This window comes from Empidonax traillii, unplaced genomic scaffold (genome assembly GCF_003031625.1).
Source record: "Empidonax traillii isolate 1590-97213 ecotype Southwest subspecies unplaced genomic scaffold, ASM303162v1 scaffold1:size7828297, whole genome shotgun sequence".
Lineage (NCBI taxonomy): Eukaryota > Metazoa > Chordata > Aves > Passeriformes > Tyrannidae > Empidonax > Empidonax traillii.
Window position 1 is genome coordinate 2,922,346 of NW_020955194.1, and position 22,063 is coordinate 2,944,408.

Below are 22,063 nucleotides of genomic sequence, written 5' to 3' on the forward strand. Positions count from 1 at the left end.
TTTTTTTTTTTTTTTTTTTTTTTTTTTTTTTTTTTTTTTTTTTTTTTTTTTTTTTTTTTTTTTTTTTTTTTTTTTTTTTTTTTTTTTGGTGGAGATGGTTGTTAACCCTTAAGGCCGAGAGGAGAGTGGGGCTGGCTGCCCCGGCCTGGAAAGCTGCGGTAGCAGCAGCGATCGCAGGGATGCTGTCGCAGACAGGGGGGGAAGGACGACGAGGCAGCGCTGCCCCGTCCATCTAATGGCTTTTTAAGAGATGTTTCCCACAACAGGAAAAGAGTTCACGAGGCGAGCACCAGATGATTTTGTTCCCAGGAGTTTCCTCTCTCTGGAAACTCCGATTAGCGCCTGGACCCAGGGTCGGGCCGCCGCAGGGCCGAGGCAGCTGCCGCCGCCCCTCGGGCTCGGGGATGTTGGGGCCCGGCATCGGGGCATCCCTGGGGTGCTCCGCCTCCCGCGGGCCCGCTGTGGCCTGCCCCCCCCCCCCCCCCCGCTTTCCGCGGGCTGCAGTGGAAACCCCGCGATGGATGTTCCTGTCCCCGCTCGGGGAGCGAGTTTCCGCGGCCACCTTCAGGTCCCGTCAGCTTGTCCCCTTGCAGCTCCGCGCCCTCCGCCCCACGGGGGCCGCAAGTGTGCTCACAGCGTGGGGCAGCCCTCGGCTCGTGTCTGTGCAGGCAGGAGCAGGGCGTACCTGCCTCGGGGTGTTTGGAAGCCCACGGGAGCACACACACCTCGTGGAGTGTAAGGGCAGGTGGAGAGCAGGGTCTGCGTTGAGGCTCGGGTGGGTTGGGGGTTATTTGCAGCTCCTGCGTGCATGTGTGTGCTTCCTTTTGTGCTTTAGACGTCCTCAGTGGATGAGATGCGATCCTGGCGTGCAAGCCTGGGCGGTACAGATTAAAAGCAGTTAAGGCTTTAGAGCGATAGATAAAAGCTGGTTTTGTTGGATTCGCCTGCAGCGCAGACCATTCCCATCCCTCTTTGTCTGAGCCCTGGTTCCGGGCGCTACAGCCTTATTGGAAATGCTCCCGAGCAGTCCGCGCAGCCAGGGCAGCAGGCAGCTCAGCGCTTATTTACACGTCACATCTAAATACATCTCTAATTAGATAGAAGCAACGCCGGAAATGGCAGATTTGTTGCATATCTAATAGAGACCAGTGCAAACAGACTCAGCAGGGTTTCCCTCCCTTCTCCCCCACTCCCCCCCAAAAAACCCCACCGTCAAGACCAAGCCAGTAATCTGAGAGCGAACAGAAATGACTTCTCCCATTTGAGCACGTTATGAACCACACATTGGCGAATGTCTCTAATATTTAGAGCAATACTTAGGATGTGTGAGCTGAATGCCCAAATATGGACTGGGTCTTGAAACAATACTGGTGCCTTGGCTTTATTTCTGTGCTGGTGGACAATCCAGGCTCCGTGTCACATGCTGTATCTGCCTTTACCAGGATGTGCCAAGAGCTGCAGCTTCTCAGGCAGTTCAAAATTGTCATCCCTTTTCCCTCTTCTCCCACCCCATGATAATTCACTTTTTTTAAAGACTGATGAAGAACCCAATGTCCCCTAACAGCAACTAAGCTTCAGGGGTTCCTGTACAGTCTGTACAAACAAACTTTCTGGATCTGTGCAGCTGTGAGACCGCACAAAGTTGTTGACATGCTTTCGTGTCTCTGTTTGCGGAGAAAATGGACGCAGGCCACCACAGCCCAAAATAATGAGTGCTGCACATACCAAAGTAGTCCTGGCAATCTGTGGCTGTCGTTTAAAAGGTCTCTCAACTTTGACCGATGAGTGGCCCCTGCAAAGACAGGCAAAAGGCCTGCTCCAGTTCAGGTCATAGCTGTAGCAGCCACGTTTCCCTCGGAGTAAATATGGCATGGAGTATTGGAGTATATCGGTGATTGGTGTGGAGCTCAGGTGATCTCTGATTTCTGCATGTCTTGGCAGAGATCTGGACTCTTGCTGGGACCCTGTAGCATAGTTGAGTTGCACAGGTGATGTCTGTGTGATGTACAGTCTTTTCCCCTGAACACCACAACAGATCACGTTTTAGTGCAGGCTTAGAAAGAGCACCATGAAGCTGAGTTTAATACTTCCTCCTTAGGCTGGTGTTGCTTTAGAAATAATAAGAGCAGGCCAGAGCAGGCCTCCCCTCTTTCTTGGTATTGCAATAACCTGAGCGGTGGCGTGGAGAGCTGGACTCACCCCTTTGAGCTCCGCCGAGCAGCGCTCGCTGGCTGCATCGCGTGTGTGTGCCAGAGGCAGCGCGGAGGCCCGGGCTGCAGGCAGGGGGAGTTCCCCTGGCCGTGAGCAGATCCCGTTAATCCTCTGGCCTTTCAGGGAACCGGCTTACAGCAGCCGCTGCTCCCGAGCGACCTTTCCCTCCGGCCCGACCCGCACAGGTCCCCAGGCTGCGGCGGGAAGGGATGTCTCTGCCAGGGGAGTGTGTCCTTCGTGGAGGTTTCTCTGGAGCAGGCAGCCAAAGCTCCTTTGAATGGCTGAGCAGATGAGGTGGGGATGGAAAGGAGGCCAAGAACTCCTTGCTAATGTGGCTTTAGGAAAGTTCTGCTGGTTTCTTGCAGGGAATGAATTTTTTCTTGTTTGCTGGACAACAGTTCTTGGCTGAGTGGGGATATTTTTTCCCCCTCATCTCTTCCACCGCTGGAAAAGGTAGCGAGTGAGTACACACCTCTGTACCTGCCTGCATGTTTTCTGAAACTATTGTCCGAATTATTTGGGACTCTCCCTTCACTCTTTGCACCCCAAACCTACCTCATGAGCTGAACAGATTCTGTGCTGTGTGATTAGACATGCAAGGAAGTCCGCTTGGAGAAGATCCTGACAGCATGAAATATAATTTGTGATCTGAAAGACAGTTTCCAGTATAATCTCATTATGCACCACAGACTCCCGGTGTTATTTTGTAGAAGGCGGACAATGATCAATTTACATTGACCTAGGGCTGGGCGAGCTTTTAGATGGTAATTGCCATATTGATTTGCATGCAAAAAGAAGACCTGCTAAAATTAAAGACCGGAAGCTAAATTAAACTAAATTTATTGTCTAGGTGCAAACTAAAAGACTTGTTAAAGTCTAGGGTAGACTTTGAAAGCTATGAAATTGAGAGAAACATGATTCTCATCCCGATCTCTCCGGAAAATGAATCTACAGGACGGAGACCGGGGCTGCAAAGACCCCATTGTGAGCGGAGGCACACAAGCCAGGGCTGTTCCGTGTAAGCCTTGACTCCCCAAACAATCAGAGAATAAAATATCTCCTCTGTCCAATGAAAATCTCGGCCTGAATGTTGGGATTGTCGTGCTAAGGAAAACAAAGCTTTATTTGGATAAGACAATTAAAGTGGAAAGCGCAGAATCCACCAGCCACACTGGGAATGGCTCGTATAAAGAGCCGAGTGTGTTCAGAGGAGCACAGGGGAAAGGGGGAGGTTCGGGGCCACACTGCGCAGCCGAGCCCACACCGGGAAAGCCTGGCATTGTGCTTCCTCTGCCTGCTCCTCAGTCAGGAGGAACAAGAGTGCTCCCAGCAGACATGCTCTCCTTTCCATGGCTCCAGCTGCCCTCGGAGCAATCTCCCGCATCCAGGAGCTGCACTGGCATGGTGCTGTGGCAGGGTCATTCCCCCCGCACCTCTAGACAGCCACGGTGGGTTGCAGTCTGCCAGTCAGAGTGTTCTTTCTCAGAGTGTGTTCTGCTTTTAGTTTTCAGCTGGAGTAGCTCTTGCTCTTACCCCAAGCACTCATTTAAGGTTAGGGAATACCTCACCTAGACTTCTTGTGTGTCTTTCAGTATTTGCATAATACAAAACATTTGTACCTATATCCTCTGTTATAAAAGTCAGAATTCCAGCTTCACAGGAGTTTTGGAGTAGCTGGTACTTAGCACAGTCGATAGAAGAGAGAAAGACACCTCTACTTGCACAGAGAGCAGACTCCATGCTTGGGGCAGCCCGACGAGCGTGCTTGTGTGGACCAGGTGCTGGTGGGGTTGCCTGTCCCCCACCCACTGCTGTGTTTCCCGTGTTCCCTGGGGAGTGGGGTGGCATTGTACCTGGGAGTCTCCTAGAGGGGCAGGAGAGCTTTGTGGGGCTTGTTTACTTATGGCTTAAGTATGGCATTTGCCTATGATGACAGGTAGGGACAGAGAAGTGAAATCAAAGCCATAGGGGCATATTCTCAGCTCTCCTTGAAATTCACAGAGAAATTGTTGATGGCATGAGAAGGGATGGGCTGAGCTCCTCTTCTTTCTAAGTGTAAATTCCTTCCCTGAGCCAAACTTTCTCTATGTGAAAGCTCCCAGCTATGGAGAGATCCTACATGGATCTCTGATCCCCAGGCAATCCCCTTTGCTCCCACGCCCCGATGTGCTGTGTAGTGCTTTAAGCCTCTTCGGCTTGCCCACAGCAGTAGGAGGCTGACCCGGGTGTTGGTGAAAGCCCTTCCCACAATCTTCGGTCCCCCAGGCTCACCTTGCTCTGGCCTGGTCGTGCTCCCTGTGCAGTGTTTTCCTTTCCTCCCGTTTCAGTAGTCAAGCACAAAGTGGATTAGCAAAGCCCCGTGCAGAATTAAGCAGCCCGGTGTGAAGTTATGCGGAGCTCCGCCTGGAGGACTGGCCTGCCTTTCCCCGCAGACCTCCTCTGCTGTGCCATGCTGTGCTTTGCCGTGCCAGGGCAGCCCAGGGTCCACAAGCAGGGATGGAGACCCTGGGGTCTCCACGCCGCCCTGGGCGAGGAGAGAAACAGCTCTGGCCAAAGTTGGGAGCAGCAGGGGAAGCCGGAACAATACTTGCAAGCAGGAAGTGATCTCCCAGGGTAAATGTTTTAATGGAAGTGTAACCTGGCATGGCACAAAAAACCCAACCCAGGGCGGCTGCTGCCAGCTGGGGAGGATGCAGGGCTCGGGGAGGTGCGTGGGAGGCTGTGCCGTGCAGTGCCAGGGGCGCCCACAGCGGAGCCATGCGTGCAGAGCTGGAGGCGGCTACGGCGTGGCCTGCCCTGAGCAGGTGGCTGAAGGTTGTCTTATTTTAGCTACAGAAATATCTCTCTAGATCCATTACTGCGAGATCTCGTTTGCAATAAACTGTATTGGCTCCCCTCTTTATACAAATTGCTGGTATGAAAGAAAACCCAGCTTATATGCATGGAGGCAGGCATGAGCTAGTGAGATCAGGTTTCCTACCGAGCTCCCGGAGGAGAAGTCAGCATTTGATTGAAGCTACACTTGGTTCTTGGTTCCCAAGGGGACAGCAGCCCTGAAACACGAGAGCCCTCCCTCCTTTTTTTCCCCCCTTCTCTCTCTTCTTCCTCTAAAAGCCTTTGTGCTGAAAGAGCCTCAGTAGGCACGAATCGCCCGTCTCTCACAAGACTCTGTTGCAGCCTTTGCTGACATTGTTCTGTTAGCAGTGGTTTTTACCAGGCCAGCAGATTTCTAGCTACGTATAGGCAATGAACAGTCGATGATACTGACCTGCAAGTACATACTGGCATCTTTGGTCGGTGAATCAGATTCAGAAGTCGATTGGAGACTTATCACGTAGGTGTGAAACACCTCACCTGACTGGGGAGTGCTGCCCTTTGGCAGGAGTCGGGCCCAGATGGAGACGTGCTTCCAATAAAATCAGCTATTTTTCCTTTCTGGTGCCAGCTCCCAAACTCCATATAGGTACCTGGAAAGGGTTACTCCATCTCACGTAGCCTCTTCAAGAGTTGATGTGAGACAAACATTTCAGAAAAAGTTGCTGTGTCTTGGATTTCTCTTAAGAGACGCATAATTTGGGTAATACCAGGAGTCAGACTGGGCATGGAAAGGTTTCCTCGAACAGATTTATTTTTCCCTTGCTTCTGTAAAGTAAATTCCACCTCTCCTCTGGCTTTGCTGCTGATGTAAAAATAAGTAAGGGCAGGGAAGGAGGTATGAGGATTTACACTCAAATTCCAGCTGTGCCCAACAGAAGGCCCACTGAGAGCATGCAGTGCACTCCTTTGCTGCCAGGTGGTTGTATCGTGAGTGAAGCTGGAGTCATGCTTTAGGTTATTGGCATTTTTTTTTTCCCTTGCCTTACGATGGAAAGGGATGAAGGTGGAAGTGCGTCTCAGCCGACCGGCTGCGCGGAGGGGCCGGGGCCGCCACGGGTTGCGGGGTCACGGCCCGGGGCAGGGGCGGCGGAGGGGCCCCTCGGCGGGACGTTCGCTGCCACAGCAGGTCGGACAGGCGGTCCGGGGCGAGGCGGCCGGGCAGGGAGTGTGGAGAGCCCGACTCTCCCGGGGAAGGGCTGCTCGGGGGCGCGCCGCGGGGGCGAGCTCGGCGTGTGCCGCGGGGCGCCGCGCAGCTGCAGGCGCGGCTTTCCCCGCTACAGCGGGGTTCCCCCTCGCCCTTCCCAAAAGCCAGACCGAGAGCGGAGCTCAACTTCTGACTGAAGGCGTTTCGTCTTCAGGCGTGAGTGCTGACTGGAAACCCCTCTCCTCTGTGGGGGGAAGCCCCGCGGCGCTCGGGACCCCGCCGGCATCGCGTTGGTGGAGCAGCACCCCCCCCCCCCAGCCCCGCCCGCAGAATCCCACCGGAGCAGCGCAGCTCCGCCTGGCCAACCACCGGGAACAGGCACGTTTCTGGCCCCTGGGCGGGGAGGTGGGTAGAGGGTGTTCCTTGTTTCGAGTAAACCAGCTGCAGTAGTTGATGGTAAAGCAATGAAGGCAGACACAATGCTGCTGTTGTTGGTTTGATCTCTAACTGGGGATTGTTAGTCTGGGTTTAACTCTGTGGCAAGGCAGGGTGTGTGTGGGGGGGAAGGCGAAGGCTGTTTACAGCCAGTGCAAATAATGTGACAGCTGTTGGAGCGCGAAAAGCCCGCGCCTCGCCGGCACTCGCACACAAAAGCTCTCGCTGCGGCCGGAGCGGCCCCGGGGCCGCCCCGCCGCTCCCGGAGGCACCGCCCGGCGCTGCGGGGCCCGGCGGGGCGGCCGCGGGGCTATGCAGGGCATCCCGGGCGGCGGAGGGGCGCCCAGCATCGCCCCCCGGCCGCCCGCCGCGACACTTGGACAAACGCTGCTGGGCGGGGAAAAAGCGTCGTCGTCCCCCCCCCCCCCGCCAGACTCCCCTTTCCTCCTCCGTTTGATTTACAGGCGCAGAGAGGCAGCGGGAGGAGCGGCCGGCTCCGTGCCCGGCCCCGGCGCTGGGAAATCCCCCCCGGCGGCAGGTTTGCGCCGGCCCCGGTGACTTTGCGGGAGCAGCGGGAGAGGCGTCCCGGCAGCCCCGCGGGAGGAGGGGGCAGCCCCGCTCCGAGCTGCTGCTGGCCTGGGGCGCGGGGCGGTGCGGGGGCTGGCAGCGCGTTTCCCTCCCAAACATGTGTTGGCAGAGAAGTTGTTATCCTTGAGATGGCAGCGTGCGACCCCTGATAACCTGGACGCGCAGGGACCCCTGGAGTAGGTCTTCAGTGAAAAACTCCTCGTGCATAAATTGCCCGAGCGGCTATTTCTGCTCAAAGCCTTTGCATCTAAGCCCCTCGGTTTGCCGTCTGAGTGTAGGATATAAAATGCGGTCTGTTCTTGAAGTTTGCTCCGGTACCCAGAGTGATCTAGCCCTTTCAGAAGAGCCTCTGGAAAGTCGAGGGAACTTGGAGAACTGGGTTCTGGCCTATATTTGTACCTGACATAATTTCGCTACCTACGAGAATCGCTGTGTTTTATATAGTAAGTGACCTCCACATACTATTGTCTTTTTGACGACGAGGCCCTGGGGTGGAAAGCAGGTAAGAAGGGGGATGTTTATTTCCTCCTTCACCCCCCTGTTAGTCATTTTGGTCGATGGGTTGTCTTTATCTATTTCTCTCCAGTCAATCTATTTTTTTTTCCCATTTGGCCTTGACTATCCCCTTGGTCCTCTATGGATTATGCTGTGCTATTAGTGGCAAAAGTACACCAGTAGTCATACAACAATTTTAGCATCAATTCCTATAAACCGGTGTTTTATATGACATGTGCCATTTTTCTGCAAGAATACTGCTTGCGAAACTAGTTTCGCCTTGGAGCAAAGGCGGAAAGATAAACAAGCCTGCATAGCCAAAACACTTGCATAGCCAAAACACTGGCAATCGCTGCCTCCTTCCAAATCTTTTAAAGTCACGGAGCAATATTTTCAGGATTATGCTGCTGCCTCTGAGGAGGGAATGTCGCCGGCGTTAAAAAAAAAAAAAAAAGCTGATGCAAATTAGAGAAAAATAATTTTCTTTCAGCGATATGCAATGTATTAGTCACTTGTTATCATGCTTAGAGGCAGACCTCATTTGCGCGTCTGCCAACTCGTTCACATCTGCTCAGAGCTGTTCAGGGCATTTTAACCTTGGCGGTGTCGTGTCGTAGTCCCACGGATCAAGAACGAGTAATTAAAGCTCTAAGCAGCAGCAAAAAATTCATAGCCGCCCATCTGCATCGCAGTTGATTCGCTGCTTTGTTTCGGTGCGGAGCGCCGGGATGGGAAGGCAGGGCCGGCGGCGGCCTCCGCGCTGCCCTCTTCTCCGCCGGGGCACCCCCGCCACCGGCAACTTTATGTCCTTTTTTTATTTCCTCCCTTTTCTTACCTTTTTTAAAAAAATTATTTTTATTTTACATTTTTTCCACGGAAAAAACGAGCGTCGTTGTTGGGCTTCCTTTTCTCTTTCCCTGGTGTTTTCCGCACGCCGAGACGGGCGGTGGTTGGCGCTGGCTGTGCCCACCCTGGACGTTTGCCTCTGAAGGTCTGGAGAAGGTTGATGTGAGGTCGGGACACGGAGTTGCAGAGACGTTTAGTCGAGGTGCTCGTAATGCAGCTTTCGTAAGCGAGGGCTCGCCAGCGCTTTCCAGAAGTGCTCGGGAAAGCGTTTCCCATTAAAGAGAAACGTTAGCGCCATAAACCCGACATAAACTTTGGGGCGAGGCTAATTTTTATGCATTGTTCAGCAGAAACCGAGCTGTTTATTTGTTTGTTGTTGGGAGGAAGAGGGAATTAAAAAGAAATTAAAAAGAAAAAAAAAAAAGGAGGAAGAAGCCCCAACTTCCCAAGCACTTTTTCTTACATGCGGCCGGCGAAGGTCCCCGTGCCCTGGCCCCGGCCCCTCTGTGGCTGTGCAGACAAAGCCCTGCGGGGAGCGGGAGGCTCCTAGGCCGGCCTCGCTAGGTAGAACGAGAGACGGAGGCACCTAAGTTTAATATTTCCCTGTTGTGCGCCGGCCATTTGCTGCATGAGGCGCGGGAGCCGCCGTCCCCCGGCGGGGCTGCCGCTGCGGGGAGGGAGGGGGGGCTACCCTCGGGGAGAACGGAGGGAGCCGCTCCCTATCCATCAGCCCCGCGAAGCTGTTGCTCCGTAAATGAGGGAACCACAGACCCTGTCAGCCGCAGTTATGCAAAATGAAGTCGTCCGTGATCAATATTTCCCAACGTCCCCGACGGATGCGTGGGGGGGCCGCCCCCGCCCAGCGTGCGGCGGCGGCTCCGCGCCGGGGAGCGGTGTGCCGGGGTGGCCGGAGGGAAAGCAAGGGCGTACGTCCCATTAATCACTCCAGCCCCCCCGGGGGTGCGGCGGGGCCTAGGGGAAGGAAACGGGGGGCCGTGCTCCGGTATTTCTGCAAGGATAACGTTACGGAAGTGAACGCAGGCCTTCGCCCAACTCTCTCGCAGGAGCGCTGGGACTTTTGTATTCATTGTGGGGGGGCTCCCCCCCTCCTCCCGCCTCATAAGTTTCCCGATCTATTGGGGGCGGGGGGGGGGGGGGCTCGGCGGAGCCAGGCTAATGGCGAGCCCGTGGCGCTGCGCTCGCCCAGCCTCCCGCGGCCGAACAATGGGGGACGAGCGGGGGGAAGGGGCTGGCTTGGTGGTATTTTCTTTTTTTTTTTTTTTTCCCTGCCCTTTTTTTTTTCTTCCTATACCCCTCCTGGAAAGCAAAAGCCATACGGAATAAAGGCAACAATGAAGGGCTCCCGGGATGCCGAGTGCGCGGCGGGTTAATGGGCTTGGGGGTGGGAGGGGGTCGCGCAGGCCTGCGCTTTTCCCTCCCCGCGCCGGGAATGCGGCCTTAAATTACCTGAAATGCACATTTCTGCCTGGCCCGCGGTGCGTGGGGGGTGTGTGTGCTTGCGTGTATATGTGTGTCCCTCTCCTACTGCTGCCGCTGCTCCTCCTGCGCAGCCCGGGCTCGGCTGCTGCCTGTTGTCTCTGGCAGCAGCAGCAGCGGAAACCTCGCTCCCGTGCGTGTGTGTGCGCGAGTGAGTGTGTGTATGTCTAAAATGGCGCGGACGGTCTGGGTAGGGAGATGCCGCGGCGGGTGGGCGAAGGAGGGAGCCCGGGCTCTCGCCGGGGGGCCCCGTCTGCGCGGGGGCCCGGGGGGTTCCTGCGGCTGAGCCGGTTTGCGGCTCCCTCCCTCCTCAGCCACCGCCTCCTCCGGCAGCCTTGTTCCCGGCACGGCCGGAGCGGCGGCAGGAATCCCCCGGTCCCCCGGGGGGAACAGCCCTCCTGCCGCCGCGGTGTGCGCTGGGGGGGGGGGGACGGGGACATCGCCCGCGCCGAGGGGCGGGGGGGGCGGCTCAGGGGCGGGCGCCGGAGAGGCCGTGCGGGGCTGCCAGTGCGGCGGACGGGGTCGGTGTTTCCCGCGAATCCCTGGTAAATCCTTCATGCGGTGATGCCTCAAAAGTTGGGTACCAGCTGCCTCACTTCTCCTCGTTGTGTGTGTGTGTGTGAGCCTTTGCAGTCTCCGTCGCAGCCCCTCGATGTGTTTTAACCGGAGGGAGGGAAGAGGGGGATGGGAGCGAGCGCCCCCGCCATGCAAATGTCCCGTAACCTTCAGGTGTGGGCATCGCCGTATGCCGAGGCAGCCGTCCTCCCCCGAGGCAGCCTTGGCCCCCGGGGCGCCTCGACGAGGTGTGTCTGGGGGTCCGGGTCTTCCCCCGGGGCCCGCACGGCACTGTCTGCCGTGGAGCCCCGGGGGAAGGCAGCCAGGGTTATTTGAAGGATCGCCAGCCATTTTAACTTTCCCTCATTGGCCTCCTCCCCCGCCCCCTTCCCCAGTTCCTGGGCTTATCATTAATTGAAAACTTTCCCCCCCCTCTCTCTTTTTGGCTGCCGCCGGCGCTAAGAGCGATGCAATGATTCGCCTCGCAGCATATGGGAAAGGGGGAACGCGCCGCTGCCGCTACGGCTCTGCGACTGTCTGTGCAGGGTCCAAGGCGTGACAGGCGGCGCGGGGGGAGCGCGGGGGCCGCCGCTCCCTCGGGCCGCCTGTGCCGGGGGGGCCGCCCCCGCCGGAGCCCCGCTGCGAGCAGGGGTGTCTCCTTGGGGCCGGAGCCAAGCGCAGCCCGGGATGGCGGTGCTCGGGGCGGGGAGGATGCCCCGCTGGTGCGGGTGCTGGTGCGGGTGTTGGCGCTGGCTCAGCGGCCCCGGGTGCCCTCGGTCGGCTCTGCCGCGCCGTGTTTACACGGCAGAAAGTCCCGTTCGCTGTTCGACACGTGACGGTGTGGGAGCCGCGGCGAGGGGGGGACACGGGGACGACGGGGGTGGCTGCGGCAGGAGGCTTAAAAATAGACGCCGACCCCCTTGCGCTGCCTGCACGCTGCCTAAACCGAGATGCACTACTGTCGTGCATGACTCAATATGTATTTTAAATCGGTTTAGCGATCTCGCTGGCGCATTGTGCTTAGCTTTATGGTTAAATGAAATGCCACACGTCCCGGGTAAAGGTCAAACTTCTTCTCTAATCCGCGGATCCGTGCGGCGGCTACTTAGTCTGCAGCTTCCTCCTCTGGTTTACAAAACGTGTCACTAGCGGTGATGCCGTGTGGAGACTGAAAAAAATAACCCACAGTATTTTTTATTTTTAATATATATATGTGTAAAAAGCGCAGCCAAGCCTGTTCCTTAAACACTTGTCTAATATTAGATCGCTGGCTGCTGCCAGAGCTTTATACGGCGCATTGTAAACGGTGCAGCAATACGGTGTCTCTGAAGTCTCCTTTCTAGCCGTGGCACAGGTCGTTGTTTTTGTAACTCGTAAATATGTAAGTCGGAGGTACAAGATAAACGAGGTACCTAAACACATTCATAAGCATCAGCTCTTTATTTCAGCTTATAAATACCGTGCGAGTGCTGTCCTTTAAATCAAGCTCCAGATGAACGGGGCTGAGGGCTAATCGAAGTGGATCGCTACGAGTCCCCGATTGCTTTTCACTTCTCTCTCAGGGATTTTCACAAATCTAGAAATGATCCTTCTACTGGCCTGGAACCGGGCGGCGGCGGGGCGGAGTGGGGGAGAGATCAGAGCCGCGTAATTTATTGCATCGCTTTTAATATCCGAAAGGCCGGGTTGTTTGCCTGCCGCTCCGTCGGTGCCATCGGCGCTCGCAGAGGTTTTTTTTTTTTTATACCCCTCGCAGCCCTCCCCGCCGGCTGCCGCTGCGCTGCCGCTGCTGCCGGCTCCGTGGCTTGTGCAGTGGAAACTGGCGGGCTGCCAGGCGGAGCTCGGAGGTGGAAAAGAGTAAAGGCGCCAAAAGGGAACTCGTGCGCCGCTGCAATTCTCCTCCCGCCCCGCTTCCTGGCTCGCTGCAGCCGCCGGCCCCGCCGGGCTTCCTCCAACCCCCCCCCCCCCCCACCTCCCTCCCCGCTGAGACTTTCACCTCACAAACTCGCTGCTGGGCACCCCGGGGTCATGGGGGGCTGGGAGGGGAGGGGGCAAGAGGAGACTGCTCTGGCCCCGGGTGGCGATGCCATCCCCTCCTCTTTCCCCCGGAGGCGCGGAGAAGTGGAGGCTTCCTCCTCCTCCTTCTCCCCCCCTCCCCGCGGGCATCGGGTTTTTCTCGTTTCCACGCCAGGAGCGTGTTAACAAAACTTTGCTGCTGCTGGCGTCAATGGCTGCCAAAAGTCTGTTGACGTTGCGAGGGAGACCCAAACGTTTCCCTTTTTAATCAGCGCGGTGTGTGTCTGTGCCTGCCTCTGCGGCGCGGGGCCGGCGGGGCGCGGGCTGCGCGGGCCGGTGGGTGTTCCCGGCAGGGCTCGGCTCGGCTCGGCACCGCGCGGCACGGCTCGGCACGCCGGGGCCCCGCTCGGCAGCACGCCGGGAGGCAGGTTAGTGCTTGCAGGCGCTTTTCACAACTGGTTTCGCACGGAGGCATCGGCTGCGGAACCGCGTGTGCTTTGCGCGTCTCACTCTTTCACCCCCCCCCCCCCCCACACACCCCCAGTTCCCCTCCCGCTCTCCGCGCCTCCCTCCCTCCCTCCCTCCTTCCTCCGTGCATCACCGTCTATATTTAGCCGCAAATGGCTTTATCGGCCAGACACCTCCCGGAGGAAATGCCGTGCGCGCTCCGGCTGCCGAGCCCCGATCCGCGCCCCGCCGCGCTGCGCGGCGGGGGCTGCCGGGGGGGGGCTGCGGCGCCCCGGGGAGCGCTGACGGTAGCCCGGTGGGTGACGGGCGGGGAGGACGAGGAGGAGGGAGGGAGGAAAAGAGAGACGTGTCCTCGGTTTCCTCCGTGCGTTCGGGCGCTCAGCCTGCCGTCGAGGTTGCATAACGGGGCCGGCTGCGCCCTCCCCCGCGGAAGCTGAATATAAATAGGTGCGGTGCCCCCCATGCCCCCGCCGCCGTCGCTGCAGCGTGGAGGGCTGTAGGAGCTGCCGGCGTTTGACCGAGCCGGTGGAGTTCCCTGCGAGCCAGCATCCCCGACGGCAGCTGCCTGCGGGGAGAAAGAGGAGGGAGGGGAAGAGACGGGGTGTGCGAAGAGTTAAGAGTCTGCTGCTTGTTACAATGAAATTATGGCTGGCAGTGGCGCCGCTGTTCGTTCAGCAGACCTCCACTTTTAAACAGTTCACAAGAAGTTCATCAGGGCGGCGATGATTATAACTGCACACACGCGCACCCAGGGCGGGCAGCGACAAGAGGTGGCTTTGGGGAAGGGACTGGCAGCCGTCGGGGGCGCGGGGTCTGGCATGCCTAGTGGCCCCAGGACATCCCACCACCTCCCTGCGACCTGACGGGCTTTGCCCTTGCTCGGGTGGTGGTGGTGGGACATGGAGCCTCCAGCTTTCCCGCTGCGGCTGGGGAAGCTCTCGGCCCCCCTGTGCAACTTCAGCGTTTCGCTATCTGCACGTGTCAGGGGATTGATGGGCTCTAATTCAGGCTCTGCGCCTTATCTTAATGATACACTTCCACCGAGGAAACCAGGCCAGGCACAGGCGGCCCCGCCGAGGAGAGCGGGACACAGGGAACAGGGCCATGTGCCACCGAGGCCCTTCTCTGAGCTGGTGTCCGTCCCTCACAGATGAGGCAGCGCACGGGGTGGCTACTAACCTTATGTAAAACCCTAAATCACTCTCTCCATGCTGCTGCTGCCTCTATTGAAAACATTACGAGCGGCGCATCTGGAAACCAGTAAATCTGTCCAGAAAACGTCTTTCCAGTGAAATAACTCCTTTTGAATGATAGTACGCTATCTAACCTCCACGGATTTTTGTTTCCTCGCTGCAATTTGTGCGGACTTCATTAGGGAAAGCTAACCGTTGTGGCAGAGGAGGGTCAACATGCCGTTTCATTAATATACATTTGTTCCAGACGTGGAGTTTTGCACAAAAGGCCTCTCTGAGGGGAGAAAAAAGTGTTGGGGAACAAGGCTTTCCTGCCGTTTCAGTTCTTAAACCTCTCTGAACGTGTGTGAAGTATTGTGTTAAAGGCCCAATCTGGGCTTCTTCCCCATTAAATGCCAAAGTGATCATTTGCATATTTTGTAGCCTGACAAAGGAAATGAGTTTGCTGGGGAAGCATGGATGCTTTGGGAGACATTTAGGCATTAAACTCCCAGTGGTCAATCGCCCGTTACTGGTTTGTGTGTGTGTGTGTAAAAGGAGTATCATGCCTCCTGCTTAAAGGCTTCTATTTTTGTGAGAGAGGAAGAGCTGAGGGATATCCTGTGCATTAAAGGCTCCCCCTACTTATTAACCCAGCATTTAGCAGCAGGATGCAGGCTGAAGCTCAGTCAAAAGAAACGACTCAACCTCCGAAGAGCAATTAAAATCTTGCACTGGAATAAATCATGCGCCGCGATAATCCTGTTAATAAAACGCAGCTTGTCCTGACACTTCGCTCATGCAGCAAACTAGAATTTAATGCGAGCGGAGGTGGCATTAGGCAAGGTAGAGGGGAGGAAAAGCCTTTCCCTCTCTGCCACTGGACGCGAAAATGTGGTTACCTTTCACCTGCCTCTCCGGCTGCACACGGTGCGATCCTCTTGGACTGCTAATACTTCTCCAGTGAGCCCGCTAATGATTTCTTTCCCTGGAGTGAGCAGGCATCATTGAATTACTGAAAGCACTCGCAGCAGCAGCAGCAGCAGCAGCAGCAGCAGCAGCAGCAGCAGCTCCGATGCAGAAGCCACCAGGGCTCCGCACTTAATCAAATCAAGGGGTGGGGAGCTCGCCAACCCACTTACTATTTTTAACCCCTTTCTCCAAGTTAGTCATGTGCAGACACTAAAGGGGAGGTTTTTATTTAGATCCCTTCTGTAGCAGCGTCTCTTCAGTTTTAAGTCCTCCTGTAAAGGCCTTATCAGTGATCAGCGTAGCGAATATGTGCGGTATGTGGTTGTTCTTGCCGTGCTCTCCTGCTCCTGTGTGTTCCTTATACAGGGCTTTGGTGAGCACCTGTGGGTAGTTCACATGTTCCCCCAAGCCCACGGGTTCTCCCTCCTTGGTTCAGTCTGTATAGGATGAGGATTTGGGGACTGGTGTGTACTTGGCCCGCTGAGTCATTTCTCGTGGAAATGAAAGGCTGCGGAGAAACTTTTATTTGTCGATAGCCTGGAATGATCCTTAATTTTCTGGATGCGCGCTGGGGAAAAGATCCATCTCCTCTGACCTATAAATGCCCTCAATTTGCTCCTTTATTGCCGGGTATCTCCCTTAGCGGTTAACGTAGGCAGCTCACTCCCTGCACCAATCCTGCATTCATTATTAATTACCCGGAGGGAGGCTGGCTGCTCCGCCGTGATGTTTGCACTTCGTCCTAGACAAATCTGCTCAACTTTTTTCTTTTCTTTTCTTTTTTTTTTTTTTTCAATAGAATATAAAACTGTGAAGAAAAGCGGCGATTTTTAAGAAGGCGTCATGCTTTCTGCAACTCCCCTGTATGGCAACGTTCATAGTTGGATGAGCAATGAAAGGGTCCGCATGTGTGGAATTAATGAAGACAGGTAAATATTTAAGCTTCTGGCAAGTTAAACCACACTGTAATTCTGCAGAGTGAGGTTCTCGGAGTTTGCTCGCTTCCCTAGTACTAGAGCAGATAGCTGCCACCTTGCATCGAGATCAGCTCAGCTTGGAGAGAGGGCAAGTGGAGAGAAACAGGACATGCCCGAGAGCAGCAGAGCAGACGCTGATTTGCTGTTTAACAGGCAACCTGGGTCAGTGAAGTGGGGACGCCCTTTAAAGGGATTACTCCCCGAAGCAGCCCTTAAATGTGCTTTTACAATTAATTAATTTTTTTGTATTTGTGAAAGGGATTTAAACCAAACAGTGCATGTGTTTTTGTGGTGACTCTTTGTGGCAGAGGGGCTCCTGCCTCAAAGTCCTGCTTCCTGCCTGTTACTTTTGCGTTCCCTGCCTTTGGGCCAGCACCTTGTCCTGTGAAATAGGATCAGTAGTGGCCTTTCCATCTCCCACGTGTGAATTTCTCCTCCACTTCACTGTTTTTCCTCTTGAATATAATTCAGTTGATGATTAAAATTACAGTCTTTAATAATTTTCCTTGGGGTGACACAGTCACTGGCTGGTGTCCTTTTCCCTTAAATCCTAGCTTTCTAAAAAGCAGAATGATGCTGAACAGAAGCTGCAGATACGCCTGCGTTTCTCTGTGCCAATTTTGTGTGGTTTTAGTGTTTTTCTGTCTTCTCAGCCTCTGTTCTCACTGTTGTGTGAAAAGCCTTCAAGGAGTTGGGGAAACTTTTTGGTCTTTTGCAGGGAATACTATTTGCAAACATAAGCTAAAGGAAAATGGCCGAGTGTCTCACTTTGCTTTCTCACCCTCCCTCCCCAATTTCCTTACAGTTACTGAGGGATAATAATTTTACATGTTATTTGCAGGAAAGGTGAATCTTTTTAAAAACAAATGCATTAAAATCGCATTTCTGCTTTATGGTGATGGTGTGCCTTTAAACACTTTGATTGAAAGAAGTTCTTTTGGGTAATACTGAAACTTTCCTTTTGCCGCATGTCAGTGATTTTTACCCATGGGATTTGAAATTTGGCACTAAGGTATATTCTTTATTGGTGATTTCTGTGATAACAAGTCCCAGTGCTGCAACACTGGTATAGCACAGATGTGCAGCTCCCTCTTTAGCATGGAAGAGCTGATGGTCATATGATATTAGCATGTGTGTTTTAATTTTCTCCTCAGCAGTGTTTATGGATGGTACAGGAACAGGGTATGTTTAAAATGGGATATTCTCCCCTTGGAAAAAGAAAAGGGCAAGGGTCAAAAGAGGAGACGTTGACAAAAACCACTTGCTTTGGAAGAGGCTGCTCTGAGATGCACTTAGTGTGTTCTTGGTGTCAAAACCCTTTATGATTATTTTCAGATGGTCTCTGCTTTTCAAAGTAGTCTCTGTGCATGGGTACAGAGAAGGATAAATACATTATCTCATGGTACTCCTTGAGGGGGATCAAAATATGGAGGTGATATGATCTTGTACTGATCTGAGATGGGTGAGGTGTTTTCAAATAGTAAGTTTCTGTTTTTTAATAGGAAAATTCCCATTAATGATGGTGATGCACCGAAAAGCAGACTGGAGTTGAGGGAAGAAAATCACCTGAATCACAGTGTGGTAAGAAGTTAAAAGCTTCAAGCTTATCTGTGCCTGTCTTCCCCACCCCGACTCCTACCCCTGAAAAACTAATATGTGATCCATTTGGAGAAACAGGTTTCTGTTGCAGGTCTTGCGGGACATAAGTGAAATTGGGGCTTTGTTTATTTATCTTGTTAATCTCTTGATGCTTACTTTGTGATGTATGTTGTCGTATGACGTCAGATCCTTAATTTTGCTGTTACAAATAATGTCATGCAGAATACCGGCACGTATAACAAAAATAGTTCATGTCAGCATTAAGTACATCAATGTTTCAGCAAAGTTGGTGGGTTTTTTCTTTCTTTGAGTGTAAATGGGGAGTAACAAGTGGGAAAGAAATTCGATGGCGGACTTTTCTTCATGCTGCATCCTCAGATGTCTCACCCTGTGAAACGTGGTGGTGAGCCCTGAAGCAGAGCTTGTGGCAGAGGGAGAGGTCCTGGAGGAGGAGGAGGAGGAGGAGGAGGAGAGGCACTCCATCCTTCTCTTTCTGGTATCCATGCCACAACCCACATCCACTTGCTCTGGCAGGGCCGAGTCTGAGGAACCTGTTGTCGCACAGGAGCGGTGCCACTGAGCATCGTCTCTGGGCCTCTTCTAGGCTGCTTGGGTCTTCACACCTTTGTTTCCGGCTGTTGAATTTTGGATATGGAGAGACTGGTACTGATGTTTGCAGTGTCATGTTCTCCTAGGTTCCTGTTCTCCCATTTTCCAGTGTGACCAGCCTCTGTACATTTTCAGAACAAACACCATGTTTGTGTTGTTACTGTCTATCTTACGAAATGCTGATCTATCTGTAGCTTGAGTGGCAGTCGTGTTAGTTAGACATGAAAGTAACATACTTCTTGTTCTGTAAAGGTGGATGCGACTACAGTACATCGCATTGACAGTCTCGCAGCTCTGAGTATGGACAGGTCTGGACTCATGCGAGAAGGACTCAGAGTCCCCAGTATCTATTCCAGCTTGTGCGGACTTGGCTCGGAAAAATCACGGGATGCTACGAGTTCAATAGCCGGCCTCGGATTTACTCCTGAAAGAAATCCAGAGATACAGTTTAAGTCTAATCCCCCCGAAGCGGTAGAAAGCGCAGCTGTCTCTGGAAAAGCCCCGAATGGCTTCAGCGCTATTTACAAAACGCCACCTGGAATACAAAAAAACTCTGTCCCGACGGGGGAGACGCTGGGTTTGGACCGGGCTGCGGGTGACAGGCAGAGTCCCCTCGGTGTCAATGGTGCTAGTTACCTAAGGCTCCCCTGGGTAAACCCCTATATGGAGGGCACAACGCCTGCCATATACCCTTTCCTTGACTCACCAAATAAGTATTCGTTGAACATGTACAAGGCATTGCTACCTCAGCAGTCCACCTACAGCTTACCACAGCACCTGGCTTACTCACCCGTATGTACGAACGGTGAACGTTTTTTATACCTGCCTCCCTCCCACTATGTTGCCCCCCACATCCCCTCATCACTGGCGTCGCCCATGAGGCTCTCGACCGCTTCGGCTTCACCAGCAATCCCACCTCTGGTGCACTGTCCGGATAAGAGCTTGTCGTGGAAGATGGGTGTGAGCCCAGGCACCCCTGTGGACACGCACGCCTACCCCCACATCCAGAGCAGCAAGCAGCCCCGGGTCGCCGCTGCCAAGCCGGCGCCTGCCAACTTGCCGGCAGATCCTGCGCTCCTGCTGCCGCACTCGCCCCGGCCGTCCCCCCGCCTCCCCCTGCCCGCCCAGGTGGGGGATGCCTACACGGATTTCCACAAACACTTCCCCAGGATCACCACCTCTCCCTCCTCCGCTGTTACCCTCCCAAAGCCCTACGTGAATGTTGGTGGTGAATTTCCACCCTCTCGCCTCTCCAATGGGAAGCTTCCCAAAGGCAGCGATGCTGGTGAGGCGCCCCCACCATCTGCTCCCCATGCACGGAAAGCCGGCCACGACCGGAAAGACGGCAGGTCTCCCCCTCTCCTGGAAAAGCAGACCCCAACCAAAGATGTCACCGACAAACCCCTGGACTTGTCGGCAAAAGTGGTTGATGCAGAAACTGCTGGCAAGTCGGACCATGGTAAGAAAATTATGCCAACAGTGCTGGTGCATGGAAGAGCAGGAGGGGGGACGCACTTGCCTGGCAGTGACATCATTCAGAAAGAAACCATTTCTCCCGGGAACAGCTGCCCCGTCTACAGGCCTGAAATTATCAGCACGGCGCCATCCTCCTGGATCGTTCCTGGTCCCAGCCCCAGCGAAGAGGCTGGGAAGAATCTCCAGCTGAAAAACAAGGCACTGGACTGGGTTATCCCACAGCAGCGCAGCTCCTCCTGCCCCAGGATGGGTGGCACAGAAGCAGTCGTGGGCAGCGTTTCGGGGACGGTGTCGGCAGGAGGGCGGCCAGCATCGGCATCGCCAGCTCCCAACGCCAACGCGGACTGTCCCAAGGCAGCCCGGAGCTCTGCGGAGAGCACTGCCTCGGTTATACAGCACGTCGGGCAGCCCGTCGCCACCCCTGCGAAACAGAGCAGTAAGGTGGCCAAATCCTGTGGCCAGGAAGCCAACTTCAAGGCGAGTGAGAATGCCCTGGCCTCCAGCCCCATCTTCCTGCCACCCAATGAGGCGTTCCGCTCCCCGCCTCTGCCCTACCCCAGGAGTTACCTCCCGTACCCGGTGCCAGAAGGGATAGCCATCAGCCCTCTCACCCTCCATGGGAAAGGACATGTGTATCCACATCCTGTTTTGCTGCCCAACGGCAGCCTCTACCCCACCCATCTTGCTCCCAAACCTGGCCTCCCCTACAGCCTGCCAGCAGGGAGGGGGGAGTTCATGACCTACCAGAATGCACTGGAAATGGGGATGGTGCACCCCATGCTGCTGCAGCATTCTGCTCTGGAGATCAGTAAGGAGGAGAAGCCAGAAAGGAGGTCACGGTCTCACGAGAGGGTCCGATATGAGGACCCGTCTCTGCGGGGCCGGCTGCCAGAGCTCCTGGAGAGTGGCGGGAAGATGCATTTCGAAATGCCCAGTGACAAGAGTGTGAAGTTGCACCAGAGCTCTGGCCATAATAAAAACTCGGCAAAAAGTGACAAACACCTCTTCCCGGATCTTCTCCGAGATGAGCAAGAGGCTAAAAGTGAAGCAAACGTAACGAAAGCCAGCTTTGCCACGGAAAGCAGTAATCAGACTAATGACCCTACAAAGCACAAGGTAGAGCAGGCGCCGCAGCACAGAGATTTTATTGTAATGAGAGAGGAGTTTGGAAGAAATAACGATCTTCACGAAACCTATAATTTCAAGCAGGCCCAGAGTTCATCAGTGTTCGGCTTAAGGAAAGAAGATTTGTCTGTGAGCCAGCCTAAAGAGAGAGTGGCGGTCCAACCTTCGCCCGTTTTCTTGGAAAGCGCTCACGAGACTGATGCTCCGGCTCTGGCTTTTGGCAAGGTGCAGGAGGACGCGAAGCCATTCTGCATGGGGACCGCGCCGCCCAGCATCGACGCCAACCAGACCTATACCAAAGACGGAGCCGACGATGCAGAATCTGCCGATGGCAAAATACTGAAGCCCAAGCCGTCTAAGTTGGCCAAGAGGATCGCAAACTCTGCCGGTTATGTAGGTGATCGATTCAAGTGCGTGACGACCGAGCTGTACGCCGACTCCAGCCAGCTCAGCCGGGAGCAGCGGGCCTTGCAGGTGAGTCCGCGCGGTCCAACAGCTGCCGCGCTTTTTGTCGTTATTTCTCTGTTGCGAGTCACAGTTGATTTGTTAAGTTGAGAGAAGGAAATGCAGGTGGGAGAAAAAAATGGAAGTATTTTTTGTTTTTTTGTTTAGGGGCATACTGTCCAGAAAAGGGTTTTAAATAGCAAAGTAAGTTTGTTAATGAGAGCGAGGCGATGTAAAGAATAGTATGCGTGGCTTTTAGGTATGTACGGGCTAATAAGCTTTTAAGGGCTTTTACTAAGATCTGATAAAAATGTTAATGCACGTTAATGAAATGTTTGTGCAGTTACGAGGGGAGTCGGACAGGCATGCATGTTACCTTGGCGCTAGCGATGGCTGTAATTTCTCAGCTGGCCTGTAGTGCCAGCTAGCAAAGCGTACCCAGAAGTTGTGATTAGTATGCCAAATGTGCCGTTTGATGGAGAGGAGTCGCAGTCATGTATTAGCGGGTCTCAGGCAATGTTTGCGCCAAGCGAACGCGTAGGAAAGAGTAGGAGCGG

The 22,063-nt window shown here is 54.6% G+C and overlaps 1 protein-coding gene across 7 annotated transcripts in view; it reads left to right on the top strand.

Annotated features, from left to right (window-relative positions):
- The window catches only part of BCOR (BCL6 corepressor), a 61,623-nt gene that overhangs the window by 5,621 nt on the left and 33,939 nt on the right, over window positions 1–22,063 (top strand). For 6 of the 7 annotated variants that reach the window (XM_027885248.1, XM_027885503.1, XM_027885678.1 and 3 more), the window contains exons 2-4: window positions 16,076–16,205; window positions 17,756–17,834; window positions 18,714–21,536. In XM_027885248.1, the coding sequence (XP_027741049.1) occupies window positions 16,120–16,205; window positions 17,756–17,834; window positions 18,714–21,536 (2,988 nt within the window). In that variant the 5' untranslated portion in view covers window positions 16,076–16,119. Of the gene's footprint in view, window positions 1–15,363; window positions 15,422–16,075; window positions 16,206–17,755; window positions 17,835–18,713; window positions 21,537–22,063 lie in introns of those variants that run through there. The other variant, XM_027885335.1, reaches the window with a different exon arrangement.